Here is an 18419-nt window from a genome sequence, read left to right on the forward strand (position 1 = left end):
GGAAAAAGACAAGGATGCCTGTTATTATCAATTCCATTCTATACTGTACTGGAAGGCCTAGTTAGTACTACAAGGCAAGCAAAAGAAATAAAGGTGACAAAGATTGGAAAAGAAGAAATAAAACCATCATTATTTGCACATTATCACCTACTTTACTATTATAAAACTACCTAGAGACATTAAAGAAAGCCCTTATAAATGGAGAGATATATCATTTTCATGGAGGGGAGACTCAACAGTCTAAATACATTAATTGTCTCAAAACTACATTCAATGAAGTTTCAGTAAAAAGAAGGTGGTGAAGAGAACTGTCCTATAAGATACCAAGACTTACTTTAAAGCTATAGTAATTACAACAGCGTGATTTACTACAGGGACAGAAAAACTGGCAGAATAAACTGAATGCCCACAAATACACAGAGGAACTTCATATACAGGAACTTATACATGACTGAAGTGGCACTGCAGATCAGAGGGAGGAAGAATGGTCTATCTAATAACTAGTTACAGATATTTCTAAAATATTAAATTTGATCTCTTCCTCACAACATAAGCAAAAACCAATTTCTTAGAGATGTTAAATATAACTTAAAAACATTTAGGAAAAAAATGTAGACTATTTTTAAAAACTCAGAATAGAGAAGGATTTCTTAAATAGAACAGAAAGTTAAGTCCTAAGAAAGATTTGTAAATGAGAATTTATGATTAAGAGTATCTTAATTCATCAAAAGATCCCTAAAAGAAAATTAACAGCCACAAACTGGAAGGAGACATGTGCTTCTCATATAACTGACCAAGGATTAGTTTCTTGAATATATAATGAAAACTTACTAAGAAAAATGTCTTAATATTTTTGTTTATCACAAAGTAAAACTAGTATTATAATAATATTGGCCAAAGCTGTTAAAATTCTAATGCTTTTTGGATACAGGTCATGGGAACCCACTTTCTGCCATCAAAATATCAAGTTTGATTTTATGATTTATCAACTCCATAATCAATAAGCTATAATGTTTAGTTGAGCATGACCAGCAATTTGTGTTTACAAGGCTCCCACCTTCTTCAAGAAAACTTCAAGCAGCTTCTACTTTCTGACAAGATTAATTCATGTACAACTTACAAAGGGAGGGGAAGCGAGAGGAGTACTGTGAAGGCTCACAGGCAGGCAGTGCAGCGTGGGCTGTGGGTAACTGCTTATTTCCATTGTGAAGAGTCAAAGAAGGTAATAAGCAAGATCCAAAAATGGTCCTGAGATCTTAATTACTGGTATCAAAAGTTAGACCCTGGTGTTTAAATTCCCCTTTTATTTCTCCACTATTCCTTTGAAAAGATGATCAGACTCCAATCTTCCCACTGTCTTGCTCCAAGTATTTCTAGGCTGCAGAAGAAAAGTACTCTTTTCAGATCTGGGGTCCTAGAAAAGAGCCTTTACCTCTTGGGTTCATTCCCTGCTTAAAATTTCTAGCCAGTTACCACTGCAAAGTGACTGTGATGTACACACTCTCTAAATAACAGACTGGATAGATTTTTTTTTAATTAATTTATTTTTCTTTGGCTGCATTGGGTCTTCGTTGCTGTGTGGACTTTCTCTAGTTGTGGCGAGCGAGGGCTACTCTTCATTGCAGTATGTGGGCTTCTCACTGCGATGGCCTCTCTTGTTGTGGAGCACAGGCTCTAGGCACACGGGCTTCAGTAGTTGTGGCACATGGGCTTAGTTGCTCCGCGGCATGTGGGATTTTCCCGGGCCAGGGCTCGAACGCGTGTCCCCTGCATTGGCAGGTGGATTCTTAACCACTGTGCCACTGGAGAAGTCCCCAGACTGGATGGATTTAAATGGGCTGTGGGGGACTTCCCCGGTGGTATAGTGGTAAAGAATCTGCCTTCCAATGCAGGGGGACTCAGGTTCGATCCATGCCGCAGGGCAACTGAGCCCGCACACCACAACTACCGAGCCTGGGCGTCTCAACTAGAGAGCCCGCGTGCTGCCAACTACAGAGCCCATGTGCCACAACTACAGAGCCTACGCACCCTGGAGCCCACACGCCACAACTAGAGAGAGAAAACCCGCCTGCCACAACTAGAGAGAAGCCCACGTGCCGCAACTAGAGGGGAGTCCATGTGCCGCAACGAGGATCTCACGTGCCGCAACTAAGACCAATGCAGCCAACAAACAAACAAACAAACAGGGCCCAGGAATGTGTGCGGCAGCATTTTTAAAAAAATAAAGGAAAAAAAAAGGGCTATGGACAAGAATTTCAAATCAGTCTAGAAGGACATTTTCATCACTGAAATCCATCTACTTTTATTCTTTTTGGGTTTTCATGGTAATTGTTCAAGACTTGTAATGTTTTTAAATTTTATGGCATCAGTGAACAAGAAATGAAGTATCAGATGTTACTAAAACCTCTTAACACAGTCAGGAGAAATGAAGAATGGCACCAGAGTACAAATCAACATAACAACTCTTAATTCATTACTTTCTTTCTCTAATGGGAGAGACACTTGTCATTGTTAAAATTTGCATTTACACAGATAATCTACAATTATTTAACATGGTACCTTTACAAAAGACCCTCAGAGGTGAGTTTATAATTTAAAAATAAATACTGAGACAGATAAGGAAAGGTTAATAAGTGCAGTGTCCAATACAGCTAACATGTGGGTAAGTGTTCTGGATAAAGACCGATCCAAGCCCATTCTCAGCTCCACCACGTTACCTAATAGCGGTGTGATCTTGGGTAAGTTACTAAGCTTCCCTGAGCGTCAATTTCCTCCTTCATAAAAGCATGTGCAGGACTAACTCATTGTTGAGAGGATTAAATGCAGGGGGCAAAAAGACCAAAATGTACAAGGCACTTTAATAGTACAATTCCTAATATAGAGTGATTTCTGTGAATGATTAGAAAATTACTTTATGAGCCTTTTTTTTGTATGACACTTTAAAAATATATGTATGAGAGTTCTACAATCTCAAGATTCACTCTTGTGTTCAGCATAAAAGACCAAGTTACCAAAAAATACTCATTTGAGTACAAAAACATGCTCATAAATATTCAGTCTTAATTTGAAACTGAAATTAATATGTAGATATTAATCAACTATAACTTTTCAACAGACTCCATAAACTAAATGGGATAAGCTAATCAAGCTGAGCAGAAAGATGAGAGCTCAAGACCACAAGCACAGAGACATAAAGTGCTATTTAAAACAGGAAGTGTGATAACGAAGGGTTTTTTTCTTTAAAAAGCATGACATTCAGTATAAGAGAACATTTATTAAGTTCTCAACCCTGAAACAAATGCCTTGACTATTTAATTTAACAAAGTTATACTTTGAATGTAATAATATGTCAGATCCTCACAACTTAAGATGTGCATAATTTTATAGAGGATTATGTAGGACTAATAAAACTGATAATAATTACAACAACATTGGCTATCATTTAGTCAGCACAGGTTACTTACTTTCTCACAATAAATCAGTGAAAGAGGAAGGAAAAAAACTGTTATCCCCATAAAGATGAACTGACTGACACTCAGGAAGATTATGTAACTTGTCCAAGGTTACAGATAGTAAGTGACAGAACAGAGATTTGAACCCATGATTGTTATCACTTCAAAAACCAATATTCTTTCTGCCCCAAATTGCTTCTCTAGGCAGAACATTAGGAAACGGAACTAAATGACTGGGAAGATCTCTTGAAAATCTAGGATTTAAATTCTTTTTACTAATAAGCTAATATACCTGAGGGTATTAAGCTTCAAGCCCCTGCCCCAACAAGCAACTCTCCAGCCCCTAACCCCTTCAGGGAAAAAAGCAAGACAGGAAGACATAGAAAGGAAGAAAGAATTACTTAACATTAAATCTTTCAGATACAAAGGGGTGATCTGCCGGTAATGACCAGCACTAAGAAAGTGAGAGCACGAGGACAGGAAAGAATTTAGATTAGTCATTAGAGAAGAACTTCCTGACAACAAAAATTGAGACACCGGAACACATTATCAGAGAACATTATGTAGGATAAACTGAAGAAAATACAACCTCATGAAGGGCTGTCAACACATAAACAGTGTCAACATACACACAAGATGGGGAAGTACAAATATAGCCTACTTGGCTCAGCCTCATTTATAATTTAAAATAGAAAAGAAAAAAAGGAAACTGGTAAAATAAGCTTGACAGCAACAGTCAGGAGACTGCACTACAATTCTGTCAGCCTAAGTACAAGTTAGCAAAATGCTAACCCAATATTTGTGCCACATTTTTCAAAAGACCCATCAAGGCACAGGTACCATTTTATATTTTCCTTCAATTCACTATCCATTAAAACACAGCATCTCTATTTCCTCTCCAAATTCATGTTCAGACTAGAACCAGTGCTCTAGTCTAGGCTCAAAGTTAGTCATCACAGATGCACTGGTAAAATAAAACCCAAATTCTGCTAGTTTCTTAAGTATGTTTTGGGAGAATTTTGAATGAAAAATATCACAAAGATAACTTCCTTTGGGATTAAAAACAAAACAAAAAACCCCCACATAACTTTGGTGGAATTATTAGACCTAGGAGAATCGTGTCTGTTCCACACGCCTATACCCCTTTCTCTCACTACATGAAATCAACCCATCCAAAGTTGATCGCCTTAGGAAACTGCAGAGTCAACGATTCCGTTTATCCCTTTCCAATGTCAGCTGAGTCTTGATGTGAACCTTTACTAACCTGTAAAAAAATGAGAAGTCTACATGTTCCTGGTAGTAAGAGGATTTCTCACTTTCATTATAAAAAGAAATATGTTTCTTTTATGATGATTATGTTATTATCAGGGGAAAAAAGGGCTACTTCCATTAAAAAACAAATACACTCAAGTCAGCCAAGTTAATGCTTTTATATTCCTTCCCTTTTCTTCTCTACAGCCACTGCCATCCAAAAGAGAAGTAACCTCTCAGCCTCTGGTCCTACCTAAAACCCTCTCCTTTACACAAGACAGAAGAGACTTCGGACCATTAATTATTTGTTTCTAATAATATACCCCAGTAGTTGAGAGCATAAGTACTTGCTTTTGGGAGACTTAAAATCTAGGACAGACCTACCTTGTGAGTAGAGAAGGATCTGCATCTCTAAAAGAACACAGGTAAACACCTGTACCAAGTTCTCCAGGCCCAGGAGCTCGAAGACCTCTCGGAGCGGGTAATCGGAGAGAGGAAGTTCACTGGGGCCCGGCCTCTGACAGATGACGGGTTCATAAACACCATAAAATTTCAGTGATCTCCCTGGAGGAGGAAGGGGCACCTCATAGAGAATATTATGGATGTAGCTCTCAAGCGGCAAGGGCGGTGGCTGCTGTGAGGTAACTGCCTTGTAAAGCTGGATAAGGAATTTCTTGCAGGCCTGCATGAAAGGCAGTGGTGTGATCAAACATATACTTTTTGAAACATACAGGGTGTCTCTGCTGATGTCATAAGAGTTGTATCGCTGGAGTTTCAAAAGGGAAGTTGTATCTCCCTCGTCAATACTGCTTGCCAGTGAGTCCATGCTGCAGGAGGATGAAGCGTACAAGCTGCTGTAATGCTCTGCGTTGTGCATCTGGTAGAGCGTCTGCATTGCTGTGCAGATTTGCTTACTTGTAACTTCTTCATAAAAAGTGAGAACAAAACCGTAGGTACGAGAACCATCTTCCCGGGTAATTATAAATGAGTGGAACTGAGGGTCTTTATTGTCAGTTTGTGTTCTGAAAGATAGCCCTTTAGGCATGCACAACTGTGGAGGAAGGAGAAGAAAAGCATCAGAAGGCAGTACACAAACAAATTCAAACCAGAAAAAAATGTTTGTGAAGCTCCATCTGAGCTTGTGACCTTCATTAAGTCATGTAACTTCTCTGAGCCTCGGTTTCTTTATCTACAACATTTGCTGCATCAGTGACTTGAAGACAAAATATGCAAGGGCACTTTACAAATATTTAGTATTTAAGGACTATTTTTAGAGTCATGTTGATAATGTTTCAGAGGAATACACAGACAGGTGAAGGCTCATTTGATAAATGGAAAAAAAGTTAAACACAGAATAATAAAAACGACAGTATCATTTTTGCTATTTTGAACAATATTATCCTTAGGAAAATAAACTTTGAAAATTAAATGATTTTTTATTTACTGAAGCAGAAGGGTAGAAACAAGACATTTTAGATTATTTCCAGCAGAGACCATGTCCCAGGTCTTGGGAACTACCCAGGATTGAGTCAAACTTGGGAATAAAATTACGTGAGGAGTTAAAGATGCTACATTTAAGATACTTACAAAGCACAAGAAATTAAAATCGAGTCTTTAAAACATTTTAAACAAATTACAGAAAATTTGAAATACACTAAGGAAAACAGAACTTGTAATTCAACTATCCTAAAATAACGATCATTATTAACTTTTCTATTATTCCTTTCTACTTTTGTATTACAATATACTTTCTGCATAGAAATAATTTTACCATACATTATGACATTTTTTTTCAGATTTAATAATCGATCTGGTGTAAAATTTAGAAGTTCTCCCAAATCCCCACATTACCAAAAAAATGAATTCACTTAAGAGTTACATGTCCTTCATCCAAACTGTGAACAAACACTAAGTGCCTTTCTGAGCTAGGCCCTGTGACGGTGAGACAACGGTGAGAAAGACACAGTTCCTGCTCCTCTGAAGCTTCCACTCCAGTAAGGATGACAGATGATTAAAGAATTATAACGTATTAGAAGTGCTATGATAGGGTAAATATAGGCTGCTAGGAAAAAAACACAGCAGGAGGACATAAATGAGAAAAGAGGGAGCCACCAGGGGAAAAAATGAAGGAAGCCCAAGCGGAGACCTGAGGATAGGTATAGGTGTCTATAGGTGTTAGTGAGATGAAGAGAAGGCAGAGAGGGCACGTGCAAAAGCCCAGAAGACAGAATGTGAGGTTTTGGGGAACTGAAACCTGCTCACTGTGGGTGGGGAGCAGAATGCAAGGTGGGGGGAGCGGAGAGCGAATGCAGGAGACATTAGGTCATGAAGTGCCTTGGAGAGTCACGGTAGGAGCCTCAGGAGGATGCTGGGAAGTCTCGGAAGGGTTGTTAGCAGGAGAGGGACAGAAACAGATGTGCCTCTTAGCTCATCAACCTTCCAGCATGCAAGGGCAGTGGTTTTCGCAGGACTCCAAGGAGGAAGCAGGAACGCTCAGAGCCGTGGAGTCATCTTTGACTCCTCTCTTTCTCTCTCACCCCATTGCCCAATCCATCAAAAAAAATGATCAGTTCTAGCTTCAAAAATATATTCAGAAACAAATTACTTCTATCTTTACTCTTACTACTCTAATCTAAGCCATATTCTTCTCTGGCCTGGATGACTATTTAATAGCCTGCTAACCAGTCTCCCTGCTTTTGCCCTCGTCCCCCATAACCTGCTCCCCATCTAGCAGCCAACATGATCCTTAAAAACATACATTAGATCATGCCACTCTATTCAAAACCCTCCAATGGTCTCTCATTTTCTGAGGTGGTGAAATCCCCACACTGTAAGGCCCTTGTGAGGCCCTGCGTGACTTGGCCCCGGCGACTTCTCTGTCTCCATCCTCCACTGCTCTTTAGCTCACCTACTCTGCTGGGGGCCTTCAGACAATCCCAGTCCTCGGCCTGGAACCACCCTAACTCACATCCAGTAGAGCAGAGGGGCTACCCTGCCAAACCCGACTCAAACTGCAGATCTGTAAGCAAAACGAGGATTTAGTTGTTTTAAATCAAGAGACTACAGCCCTGAGGTCAAATCCAATCTGCCACTTGTTTTTGAAAATAAAATTTTATTGGAACACGATCACGCGCCTCCATTTAAGCACTGTCTACAGCTGCTTTTGCACTACAACAGCAGAGCTGAATAACTGCAACAGAGACTGCATGGCCCACAACGCTCAACTATTTACTATCTGGCCCTTTGTGGAAAAAAAACCCCTGCCAGCCTATGTTTTAAGCCACTTAAGTAACATTGGGATGGTTGTTATAGAGCTATATATACCCAAAACACTCCCTTACTTCCTGTAAGTCTCCATATAAATACTACCTTAAAGAGGCCTTCCTTTATCTTTCCATAAAAAATAGTGTTTTCATCCTATAAATGCCGTTAAAATGTCACTTCTTCTCTAAAAAGTCTTTGTTGAATGAAGCAGTTAAAATCTTGCACCATAGTATACATATGTACATTGTATACTGACACACAGTAGTTTCTCGAATTTTGTTTCATCTCTAGATTGAAAACTACTCAAGGACTGGTAATAGCCTTAACCATTCAAGAGTACCACACATGGAACAATACACTATTTGGGGCCGTAATAAATGGTGACTGATAAAGATAAAAAGCAAAAATTGTGGGGCTTCCCTGGTGGCGCAGTGGTTGAGAGTCTGCCTGCCAATGCAGGGGACACGGGTTCGATCCCTGATCCGGGAGGATCCCACATGCCGCGGAGCAACTAAGCTCGTGTGCCACAACTACTGAGCCTGTGCTCTAGAGCCCGTGAGCCACAACTACTGAGCCCACGTGCTGCAACTACTGAAGCCCACGTGCCTGGAGCCCGTGCTCCACAATGAGAGAGGCCACTGCAGTGAGAGGCCCGCGCACCGCAACGAAGAGTGGCCCCCGCTCGTCGCAACTCGAGAAAGCCCGCATGCAGCAACGAAGACCCAACACAGCCAAAAATTAATAAATAAATAAAATAAATTGAAAAAAAAAAAAAGCAAAAATTGTGAAGCTCAGCATAAGTATCCCAGTGAAAATGTCTTTACATTTCATATCACTGAATATAAGAATTGGAAAGAGCCACGGTAGCTTTACTTAATTATTATTATATATGTATGTTGACAAAAATTAAATTACTGTGTACATTTGGGCAAAATAAGATATAGATTTAGGTAAAACACATTAATACCTTAATTTGTTAGGGGGAAATTTTGCTTATTCCTAATCTTGGGAATAAAAGGCCATGGCAGAATATTTTCATAATGAGGCCTTCATAATTAAAGCTGCTTTCACCATAACAAGTCAATGAGATCTTCTACTGATTATGAATGAAAACTCATCTGACACATTTACTATAGTCAATAAAGATCGTAGGAAGGATGATCTGAATCAGTCTTGCTCCAGGCTAAGCTCAAACCTGCATAGTATAGTGCATGGCACACAGAAGTATTTGTTGAATGAATGAATAAATGAATGAACAAGAAGACAATCAAAAACAACAGTTCGGGGTACAGGATCAGATTTAGTTCATCTGTTCATTCAATCTGTAGTTCTCTTTTTACATCAAATAGGCAATACAGAAACACAGTGACTTCCAAAGTCAACATAAAGACTTAATTTAATTGACAGGGTTTCCTGACATCATAAACCACAAAATTCCAGCTCAAACTGTTTTTGAACAGCTGCCAAATATTCCCTTAAGGATTTGTAGTTTTCATCAGCATGCATTCAAACATCTACAGGAAAAGCTTGCCAAAAGTTGTGCTCAAAATGAAGAATGACTTTCTATGCTACAGATAACAGATGTAAGAATTATTAAATTCCCTTCCTACACATCAACAAAACTAAGAATTACATTTCTAATCTGGGAACCATAAATTGGAAAATGCTATTGCTTTTTCATTTTTAAAAGTGAGAATCATATGATTTGTCAAGTTTATTTTTCATAATCCTAAATTGTAAGTCAAGATTTGCTCACCATGGCATTCAACAACATATTTTATCCCCTGATATTGCTGTTTACCAACAATATCCCCTCCCCACCCCACTCTCCCACAACAACTAAAAATTTAGAGTTGTCACTGCTGACCAGATTATTGCTGGCCATCAAATTACTCTAGCCAAATTGGGCTCACAGTGCTGTGTACCTCTCCTGGTTTGAGTGACCAAATGTCCTTATTATCTCTCTGGACTCTTTTAGGCAGTGTGGCTAGAATTTTAACAATTTTTTTTTTCCATTTTCTATACCTCTATTAATCCCATTCCTTCTCTCTTACTATACAAATAAAACTCTCAATGAGTCAGTTTGCCCTTCCTTTCTTCCTTCCTTCTTTCCCTCTCTCTTTCCTTTCTTCATTTAATAAACATTTATTTTATGTCATGTATTGCATTAGATCTTGATAACTCAAAAGACAAATATGAAAATAATCCCTTACTTCTGGGAGCTTCTAGCCTAATAGGAAAGAGACATATAAACCAGCAGTTACAAAATAATGTGATCAATACTGCTACAGAGTGTGTTCAAAGTATTATAGGAATAGAGAAGACAGAGCACCTAACCATTCCTGTTTAAGAGATGGTTTTGCAGTGGAGGTGACACCTGAACAAAGACAGGGAATGGAAGTACTGTAAGCAAGCATATAGACCTTCATTTATTCAATGATTAGGACCTCTACTATGTGCAAAGCTAGGGATGTAGCAATGAATAAAAGAGAGTGTTCCTGTCCTAATGGTACTTACTTTATAGCAGGAGACAGGGAGTAGACAACCAGCTACATAATTAATTAATTGCAACTGTAACAGTGCTATAAAAAGGTACAAGGTGCCAAGAGAGCCTAAGGGGACGTGGCTGAATGCTGGAAGGGTGATGGAAGGTGGTGGTTAGAGATGGTTTCTCTGAGGAAATCATGTTTACAATGAAATCTGAAGGGTCAATACGAAGAATTCACTAGGGGAAGGAGAAGTGGAAGAGCCTTCCAAAGAGAGGTGAAAGCAGAAGCAGAAGCTGTAGTGTGAAGAACAGAAAGGACAGGAGCAGGAGGCCAGTTAGACAGCTATTGCAGGAATCCAGGTAGAAGCAGAGAGAAGTAGATGATATCTGATTGCATATGGGAGAGGGTGAGAAAGTGGGAACTTTCAAGCATGATGCTAGATTTTTGGCTTAGGCACCTAGGTAGATGGTTGTACCATTCACTGACCAAGATTGGCAGGAAGACTGTGAATTCAGTTTTGGGCATGCTGAGTTTGACATGCCGGTGAAATATTCTAGCTGTGATGTTAAGAAAACAAGTGGGCTCCCCCCGTAATGGCTGGATTAAAGCCTCCATTCCTATGATTTTATTGTGAGGCATGAACTTAAAGCTGGGTCAAAATGAGGGCTTACTTTCATTCCAATGTCAGATCTATTAATGTAACTAAGGGTTATCCATTTCAAATTCAAGTACTTCCTGAGTCTGTCAAAAGTATATAGTGCTCTTTTTCCTTGCATTTTCCAAGATGGATGTCTAAATAGGTTTTTTCCAGCCAACCCTTTACCCTTTACTCTTCGCTCATCATTCCACTCCACCCCTCTTTGTGATCAAAGTAAATAGTAAATTGTAAACTTAGAGCTTTACAGATTATAAAGAGCTATATAATAGCTATTACTCTTTAGTTACCTGAAATATCATATATCAGATGTTTCATTTAGGACATATATACAAAAAAGAATCTTTATATTTCACAAAACTTGCTTAAAAAGGTATTAACCATATTTTCTTCCTAACAATTCCTAGGTTCTCTACATTCTTAAGGATAAGCTCCATCTATTAGAACATTACATAGACAGTCATGGATGCCAATATGCAGATTTCCTTAAAGAGATCTGAAATGGAGGCAGGGGAACTTCAGCTCCATTTGCAATGTTTTGTTTCATTTAAGAGGAAAGGTATGACTCTGAAGCAAATCTGTCAAATGTTGACATCTGTTAGTTCTGGGTGGTGGGTATATGACTTGTTTTGTTCTCTCTGTTTTATGATACTTCCATTTTTTTCCCCACAAAAATCTGTGAATCCACAACCAAAAGAGACATAAAAGCAATTAATTCAGAAGCAATTTCAAATGTCACATATCTATTTTCTGTTATATATGTACTGCACTCATATACATGGCATTTTTTTTATTTAACAAGTTTCATTGCTTTGGGGTACTTAATTTGTATGAAATTAATGACCCTTATCCAAAGCTCCACTTTGTTAGCAGAATGAGTGATATTACAGAAGGTGATAATTTATTGGAGTGGGGTTTTGCTAAAGGCAAGAACAAAGCTTTATACCTTTAGGTGGGAATAAATTATAGCTTCATACAAATGTACTTACTAATAAATCAAAGAGGAAATTCAGGGAAGTAAATCTATGACCCAAATGCAGACTAGTTTAATGGGATGCTTTTCAGAGATTTTTCAAGGAGTACCAGCAAATCCCTTTAGATTTGCAGCAATAAACAAAATGTTGTATGGTGCTTAAGCATCGAAACACAAGCCTACGTGTCTATTCTTCAGAGGGAAATGTTTTCTGCTTATGTAAAATAACTCAGAGAGAAGGAGTAAAGAAAATATCAAAGACAGGTCAAGGTAGCTGATAATTGCTTTAAAGATGAATGTTATGCAGATAGAGGTAAAGGCTAACACAGATATCTTGCTGTTAATCCATCCAAATGATTAAAAGTAATAAAACACATCAAGTGTGGCATTTTGTTCCAAATGACTGTGGATTCATATTGTAGAAAGAAACTGGTTTTGGACACCATTCTGATTTCTGACAGAATAATTTATACTTTGAAATATATTACTAATTTAAGAAGATTAAGTGTTGTAATCTGTTTACATTCTTATCCATTTTTCCACTGCTTCATTTAGGCACTCTTTTCTTTAATATCTTTCCATTAATTTGCTGGCATAAGCAGCTGATAAATTATTTTTTGTCACTGCTGTTTGCTCACTATTTTAATCAGAAGCTTGTCTGTGCTCCTCCAAGTCTCATAAATATAACTAACAGTTGTGTTCCTCTTAATACCTATAGCACTGTCTTCACCAAAGATGAGGTTAGGCCCCACAGTATGAACTTCCAGCAAAAAGGCAACTCTCATTATTTTGGTATAGGGTAACAGTTAAGAGAAATAAGTACACTGTGCTCTGTAAAGAATCAAAGTTGAACTGCCAAGTGCCTTAGGCATCTGTCCTTAGAAAAAGTACCATGCTATTCCATCCTTGGAGTAAGTCCAGACTGGAATGGGTCTACTGTGATAGAGAAATACCACAAAGGATCCAATGTGACCCATATCATTTTGGGGCATGTCAAAACCAAGTTACATAGCTTTTCTTTGGGGGAGGCAGCATGCAGCTGGGAAAAAAGTGAGCTAGAGAGTAAAAATGATCTGGATTTAACCTCTGAGACTCCCTGTATAACTCTGGGCAAGTAAACTGAACCTCTGTAAAATATGAATAAGAATCCTCACTGGGTACATGTAAGCATGTACATGAAAGTAACATACATGAGGTATCCAGTGGGCATCTACTACTAAATATTAATTTTCTTCCCTTACAGTATCACATCATAATGGGGTCTTTTGGCTCCACCTTTAAAATACTCAAAAAGAACCACAACTATGTGTCTCACTCCACCTTTCTTTTTTTCTTTTTTGGCCACGCCGCATGGCGTGTGGGATCTTAGTTCCCCGACCAGGGATGGAACCCATGCCCCCTGCAGTGGAAGTGTGAAGTCTTAACCACTGGACCGCCAGGGAAATCCCTGTCCACCTTTAATCACTTCTGTGCCTATCGTGCCTGATCTCTGATTTACTCATTTTGGGGGCCCCTGATTTTTATAATCACAGAGATCATGGAGGAACAAAATATTATCCAGTCTTCTAAGAAGGACCCTTCCTAAACGACCTGAAAATTATGACCTACTGTATTTTTAAGAACCTCTAAAGGGACTTACAATCACCACTGGTAACTCATTACATTAATTTAAATTCCTTATAAACAAATTCCTACTAATGTCTAAATGATGCATTGAAGTTCCTTTCCTACCTTACTTTGTGAATATGATAAATTACAGACCCATCATACAACATTCCTTGAAATATGAAAACTGTAATCATGCTCCTTCCATCAGGCTCCACTTCAGGCCAAGAAAATGATATCACTGTTACCAAAGTGTCTATGTATTAATTAATACAAATTCACCACACAGCTTAATAGCCAGAAAAGAAAATGGGCTTTGAGGGTCTGTTATATACACTTATTAGCTATGGGGACCTTAGGCAAGTTACTTAACCTCTCTGAGCTTCATTTTCTACATCTGTAAAATGAGGATAATATATCTTAAAGAATTTTTTATTTAAAGGGTTAAATTAAATGAAATAATGTAGACATTCAAAATATAGTCACTACTGTCATCTTAAAATAAAAAGAAGGCTGAAGAGAAAAAACAAAAACAAAAACCAAACACATACCATGTTTACTGCATCTTGATCGAAAGGGTTCCATTCTATATTCTGAGGATAGTGGGCCAGAACTTTGGATTTGAATGTTCTTCTCAAAGGACTCTGGTCAAAATTTTCACCTACAACAGATAATTAGTAATTAGTTAATATCTAGAATTTTTTCAGAAGCATGTCATAGTTTTATTTTTATTTTGTATATATATATACTGACTGATAATGTTGAAATCTGATTCAATTTCTACCTCTAATAGTCTCAGTTGTAAATTTTTCAATGGACAACTGAAAAGGAACTGTTAATAGGAGATCTGCATTTAAAAGTTCAGAATCTGAATTTTAAAATCTTGGCTACACAACTGATACTAAAAATCAAGACATGCTAAAATAATCCTTGCTGTAACCTAATTACTGTCCTCATTTCAACATGTGGTGACCAAAAAAAAAAAAAAAATCTATTTGGAAACATTTAACTCACTAAAGAAACATCTCAAATTAAGCTAATTATACTTCTTAAGATCCTGAAATTTTGTACATGGATAGACTGAATGCTGCAGTGCCCAAAGGAGGCAACTTTGCTTGAGTTCCCACAAAAATCTCTGGTAAATTTGACTGCATCTCCATGCTTTTACAAGTAACATTATTAACAGAATCAGAAACATCATTACTGAGTTGTCTGGTTTAGCAGACAGAACACATTAAGCACACTAACCTCTGAAAAGAAACAAGCTATTCTAAGCCAATTTCATCACCTGTTAAAATTCTGGAAAGGTAAAAGGCTATCCTTTGATTATTATATATAAGAAAATTCAGTAATAACTGTTAGCTCAGTTCTTTATGTCCTTGACCAAATTAACTCCCATGAGACCTGTTACCTCCAAATGCCTTACTTTCACAAAATATTTTAATATGGATGGATCTTAAATTCTCAGTGTCAAAAAGTTGAGATTAAGGAATTAGAAGACCTTGGGAGCAATACCATTCTGTCTCCTGTGTTCTTTCTACTTGTTAAGTTCTAAGTAAGTACAAAACACAAGCTGATGTATCAAAAGATAAATGCCACCTACCAGTATTTGTACAAATAAAAATATCATAAAGCAATTCACGAGTCATGTTTGGACACCTAGTTAGACTCAGTTTCCATCTCTGGTAAAAATATAAAAGACGTATACTAAAACACCTTTCAGTGCAAAACTTATCAGATCACAGGAGGGAAAAGTCACACTGTAAAATCTTGTTGGAGACTGCAATATAAAATACACAGGAGCGTTTTTGAATAAAGGCACATAATTTAAATAGATTTACTGAAGCAACTAACCTTTTACTTCTAATTTAAGCCCTTGGCTAATGATCATTTTCCTTTGGATTCCTCTTACTTATTTGGGCAAGCACTTCATCTCTATGTCTTTCTACCTCATATTTCCATCTTCTAAGAGATAGAGAGCTTTCACTTCTAGAAGAGAAGCTGTCAAAGGCATCCCTAAGGAAAGTTTATCAATTTCTGCACCATGCCTCTAGGGTATGGGAAAGTCAATGGAAAATGTGAAACCATCCATGGGTCACTACATCTGAAGAAAGGAGTCAGGGCTCATGGTTGATTTCAAAAAGGGTAAATGGTATCTTTAAGCTGGTACTAGATTCTCATGCAAACGCTAAGAAGTTTTAGATTATTTACTTCTTCATTAAAAAAAGAAAGGTTACTTTTCACTTCAAGTCGGAGAAAAAGAAAAACAAAAATTCTCTCCTGATTCTAAGGTTTATGCTGCTGACTGTGCTAGTGACACAGCAACGGGATATCCTCAGATAATACCCAGCCATCAAGAAACCCTCTCCTTTGCCCACCCTCAAATACCAAAAATGCTTATTTTATCATTCACAAATGTAAATAAAATAGGAAATACTGCAGGAGCAGAAGAAACAGCATATAATGCAGGATGTAACTCCTTGCAACACTTACCTTTTAATGAATTCCTGCCTCAGTTTGGTTAAAATAGTAACATTATCTTCATTCATATATCAAGTTACTAATGGGTCGGGAAATAAATCAGAAAAGTCATGACACTGCCATTTTCAATATAATTGTCCTGTTAAGGAAGGAACACCACACCCTCTTGAGGCACAATGAATCAACCAGAAGAGAGAGAAGGAAAACCACCTCCAGGGAAAAAGAATTTCACAAAAACAAAAACCCACGAAACAGAAATACAAATCTAACAAAAGAAAAACAGAACCACCACCACCACCATCACTTCTTATGAGACTGCTTTAAAAGGGGGGAAGATCATTGCTATATACACAGCTGTCTTGGCAAATATTATTTTGAAGAAAATTTGGAGAAAATCTGAGTGATAATTCTGATAACACTGTTAAGGATTCAGAAGTGAGTAAATGCAGCTACTCCTACTAGTACCAGTCAAAGAAGAGAATCTTGGAGATGCCTTTTGGAGGTGTGAGACAGAGCAACAACCTAACACCTTTGCACTTTGAACCCATAAACCTCTAACATAGAATTTATTGCTAGGACTTAGCAGGAAAAATGAATCAGTCTAAGAATTTGGATTCCCAGGAAATGGAAATTAAATAAGTATGCTTTACTTAACTTAAAATCCACCTTTTAAACATTATCCTGAAATAAACAAGGATTATAAATTTGTGCAAATATTAATATCCCCCACGAAAACTACAAGTGGACTTAATTTCAAGTAATATTGCCAAGTAACCTCCTACTGACCTTAAGCTACAATTAAGACTTTCCTCCTAAGAAAATAGGACATATCTGCCAAGAGAGCTTAAACACTAATGAATAAATAATTTCTTCAAGGCTTGAAGCAAATGAGGTCTTTACAAAAATTAAGATGCAAATGAGAGAACAGAAATACAAAATAATATCTTTTTTTTTGCCTAAGCAAAACTGAATAAAGAAGCAATTTGATGGGCTTGGGATGAATTAAAATAATAATTTCTAACACCTCAACTTTTATTTTTATTTTTACCTGAAGTCGTATTTGCAGCATCTTGGCTCTTGCCATGACGATCTGCTTCTAGCCATTGGTACAAAACTACATAATGTAACAGAAACAAAAAAGCTTTATGAACAAAGAAACACAAACAAACAAAAAAGCAAAAATGACTGTGAAGAATGGAAAATGAGAATTAAAAAATTAAACAAAAGCAATTAAACATGAGACATTAACATCAACGGAACATAGCTTAACACTAATAGTACGTAGCTTATAAGCTATTAGTAATAAGAAAGGAAAGAGAATAGGTAATTGTATTTTAATGTAATAAGCGAAATGCTATTGAAACATCTGTAACAGTTATTCTTATGGGAAAAAGTACACACTTTTCTTAATGCTAATTTAAAGAGAAATATCAGGAGAAAGCTAATGTTTCTATAGTCAGATATAATAAAATATGGTAGCAAGACCAAATGGACTAAATGACCAACTATGGAAATTGCATCCCAATTTCTGCAAACCTATCAGAATGGCTGAAGTCCAAAAAACTGACTATACCAAATGCTGACAAGTACGCAAAGAGACAGAACTCTCGTAAATTGGTGGTGGTAATGCAAAAAGGTAGAGCCACTTAGGAAAGACAGTTTGCAGTTTCTTACAAGGCTAAACATAGTCCTACTACATGATCCTATAACGCCAGTCTAATCAGTAGAGAAACATAATACAAATTTCAAGAGGAGCAACCTACAATATACCTGATGAATACTTGTCAAAACTGTCAAGGTCATCAAAAACAAGTAAGGTCTGAGAAACTGTCATAGCCGAGAGGAGCCTAAGGAGACAAGACAACTGAATGTAATGTGGTATCCTGGATGGGTTCCTCCAACAGCAAAAGGACATTAAGTAAACAAAAGGAAATCTGAATGGAGTATAGACTTCAGTTAACAATAATGTATCACATTGATTCATTAATTGCAACACAAGCATCCTACTACCCTAGGATGTTAATGACAGGGAAAACTGTGCATGGAGGGAGGTGTGGTGGGGTGTATATGGGAACTCTCTTATTATCTTCTCAATTTTTCTGTAAATCTAAAACTTCTAAAAATCAAGTCTGTTTTTAAAAATTACATTCCAATATTTAATGTAAGGGCAAAAACATATATTATATCCAATCTTATAAGTAGTCTACCTTTTGTAAAGGCTAACACAGATATCTTGCTGTTAATCCCTC

General features: G+C 37.4%; 1 protein-coding gene across 9 annotated transcripts in view; it reads right to left on the reverse strand.

Annotated features, from left to right (window-relative positions):
* The window catches only part of DENND5B (DENN domain containing 5B), a 210526-nt gene that overhangs the window by 95688 nt on the left and 96419 nt on the right, over nucleotides 1-18419 (reverse strand). For 7 of the 9 annotated variants that reach the window (XM_036864675.1, XM_036864676.1, XM_036864674.1 and 4 more), the window contains 3 exons: nucleotides 17219-17284; nucleotides 14241-14350; nucleotides 5088-5754 (listed from right to left, as the gene is read on the reverse strand). In XM_036864675.1, the coding sequence (XP_036720570.1) occupies nucleotides 5088-5754; nucleotides 14241-14350; nucleotides 17219-17284 (843 nt within the window). The remainder of the gene's footprint in view (nucleotides 1-5087; nucleotides 5755-14240; nucleotides 14351-17218; nucleotides 17285-18419) is intronic. The other 2 variants (XM_036864677.1, XM_036864682.1) reach the window with 1 other exon arrangement.

This window comes from Balaenoptera musculus, chromosome 10, assembly GCF_009873245.2.
Source record: "Balaenoptera musculus isolate JJ_BM4_2016_0621 chromosome 10, mBalMus1.pri.v3, whole genome shotgun sequence".
NCBI lineage: Eukaryota > Metazoa > Chordata > Mammalia > Artiodactyla > Balaenopteridae > Balaenoptera > Balaenoptera musculus.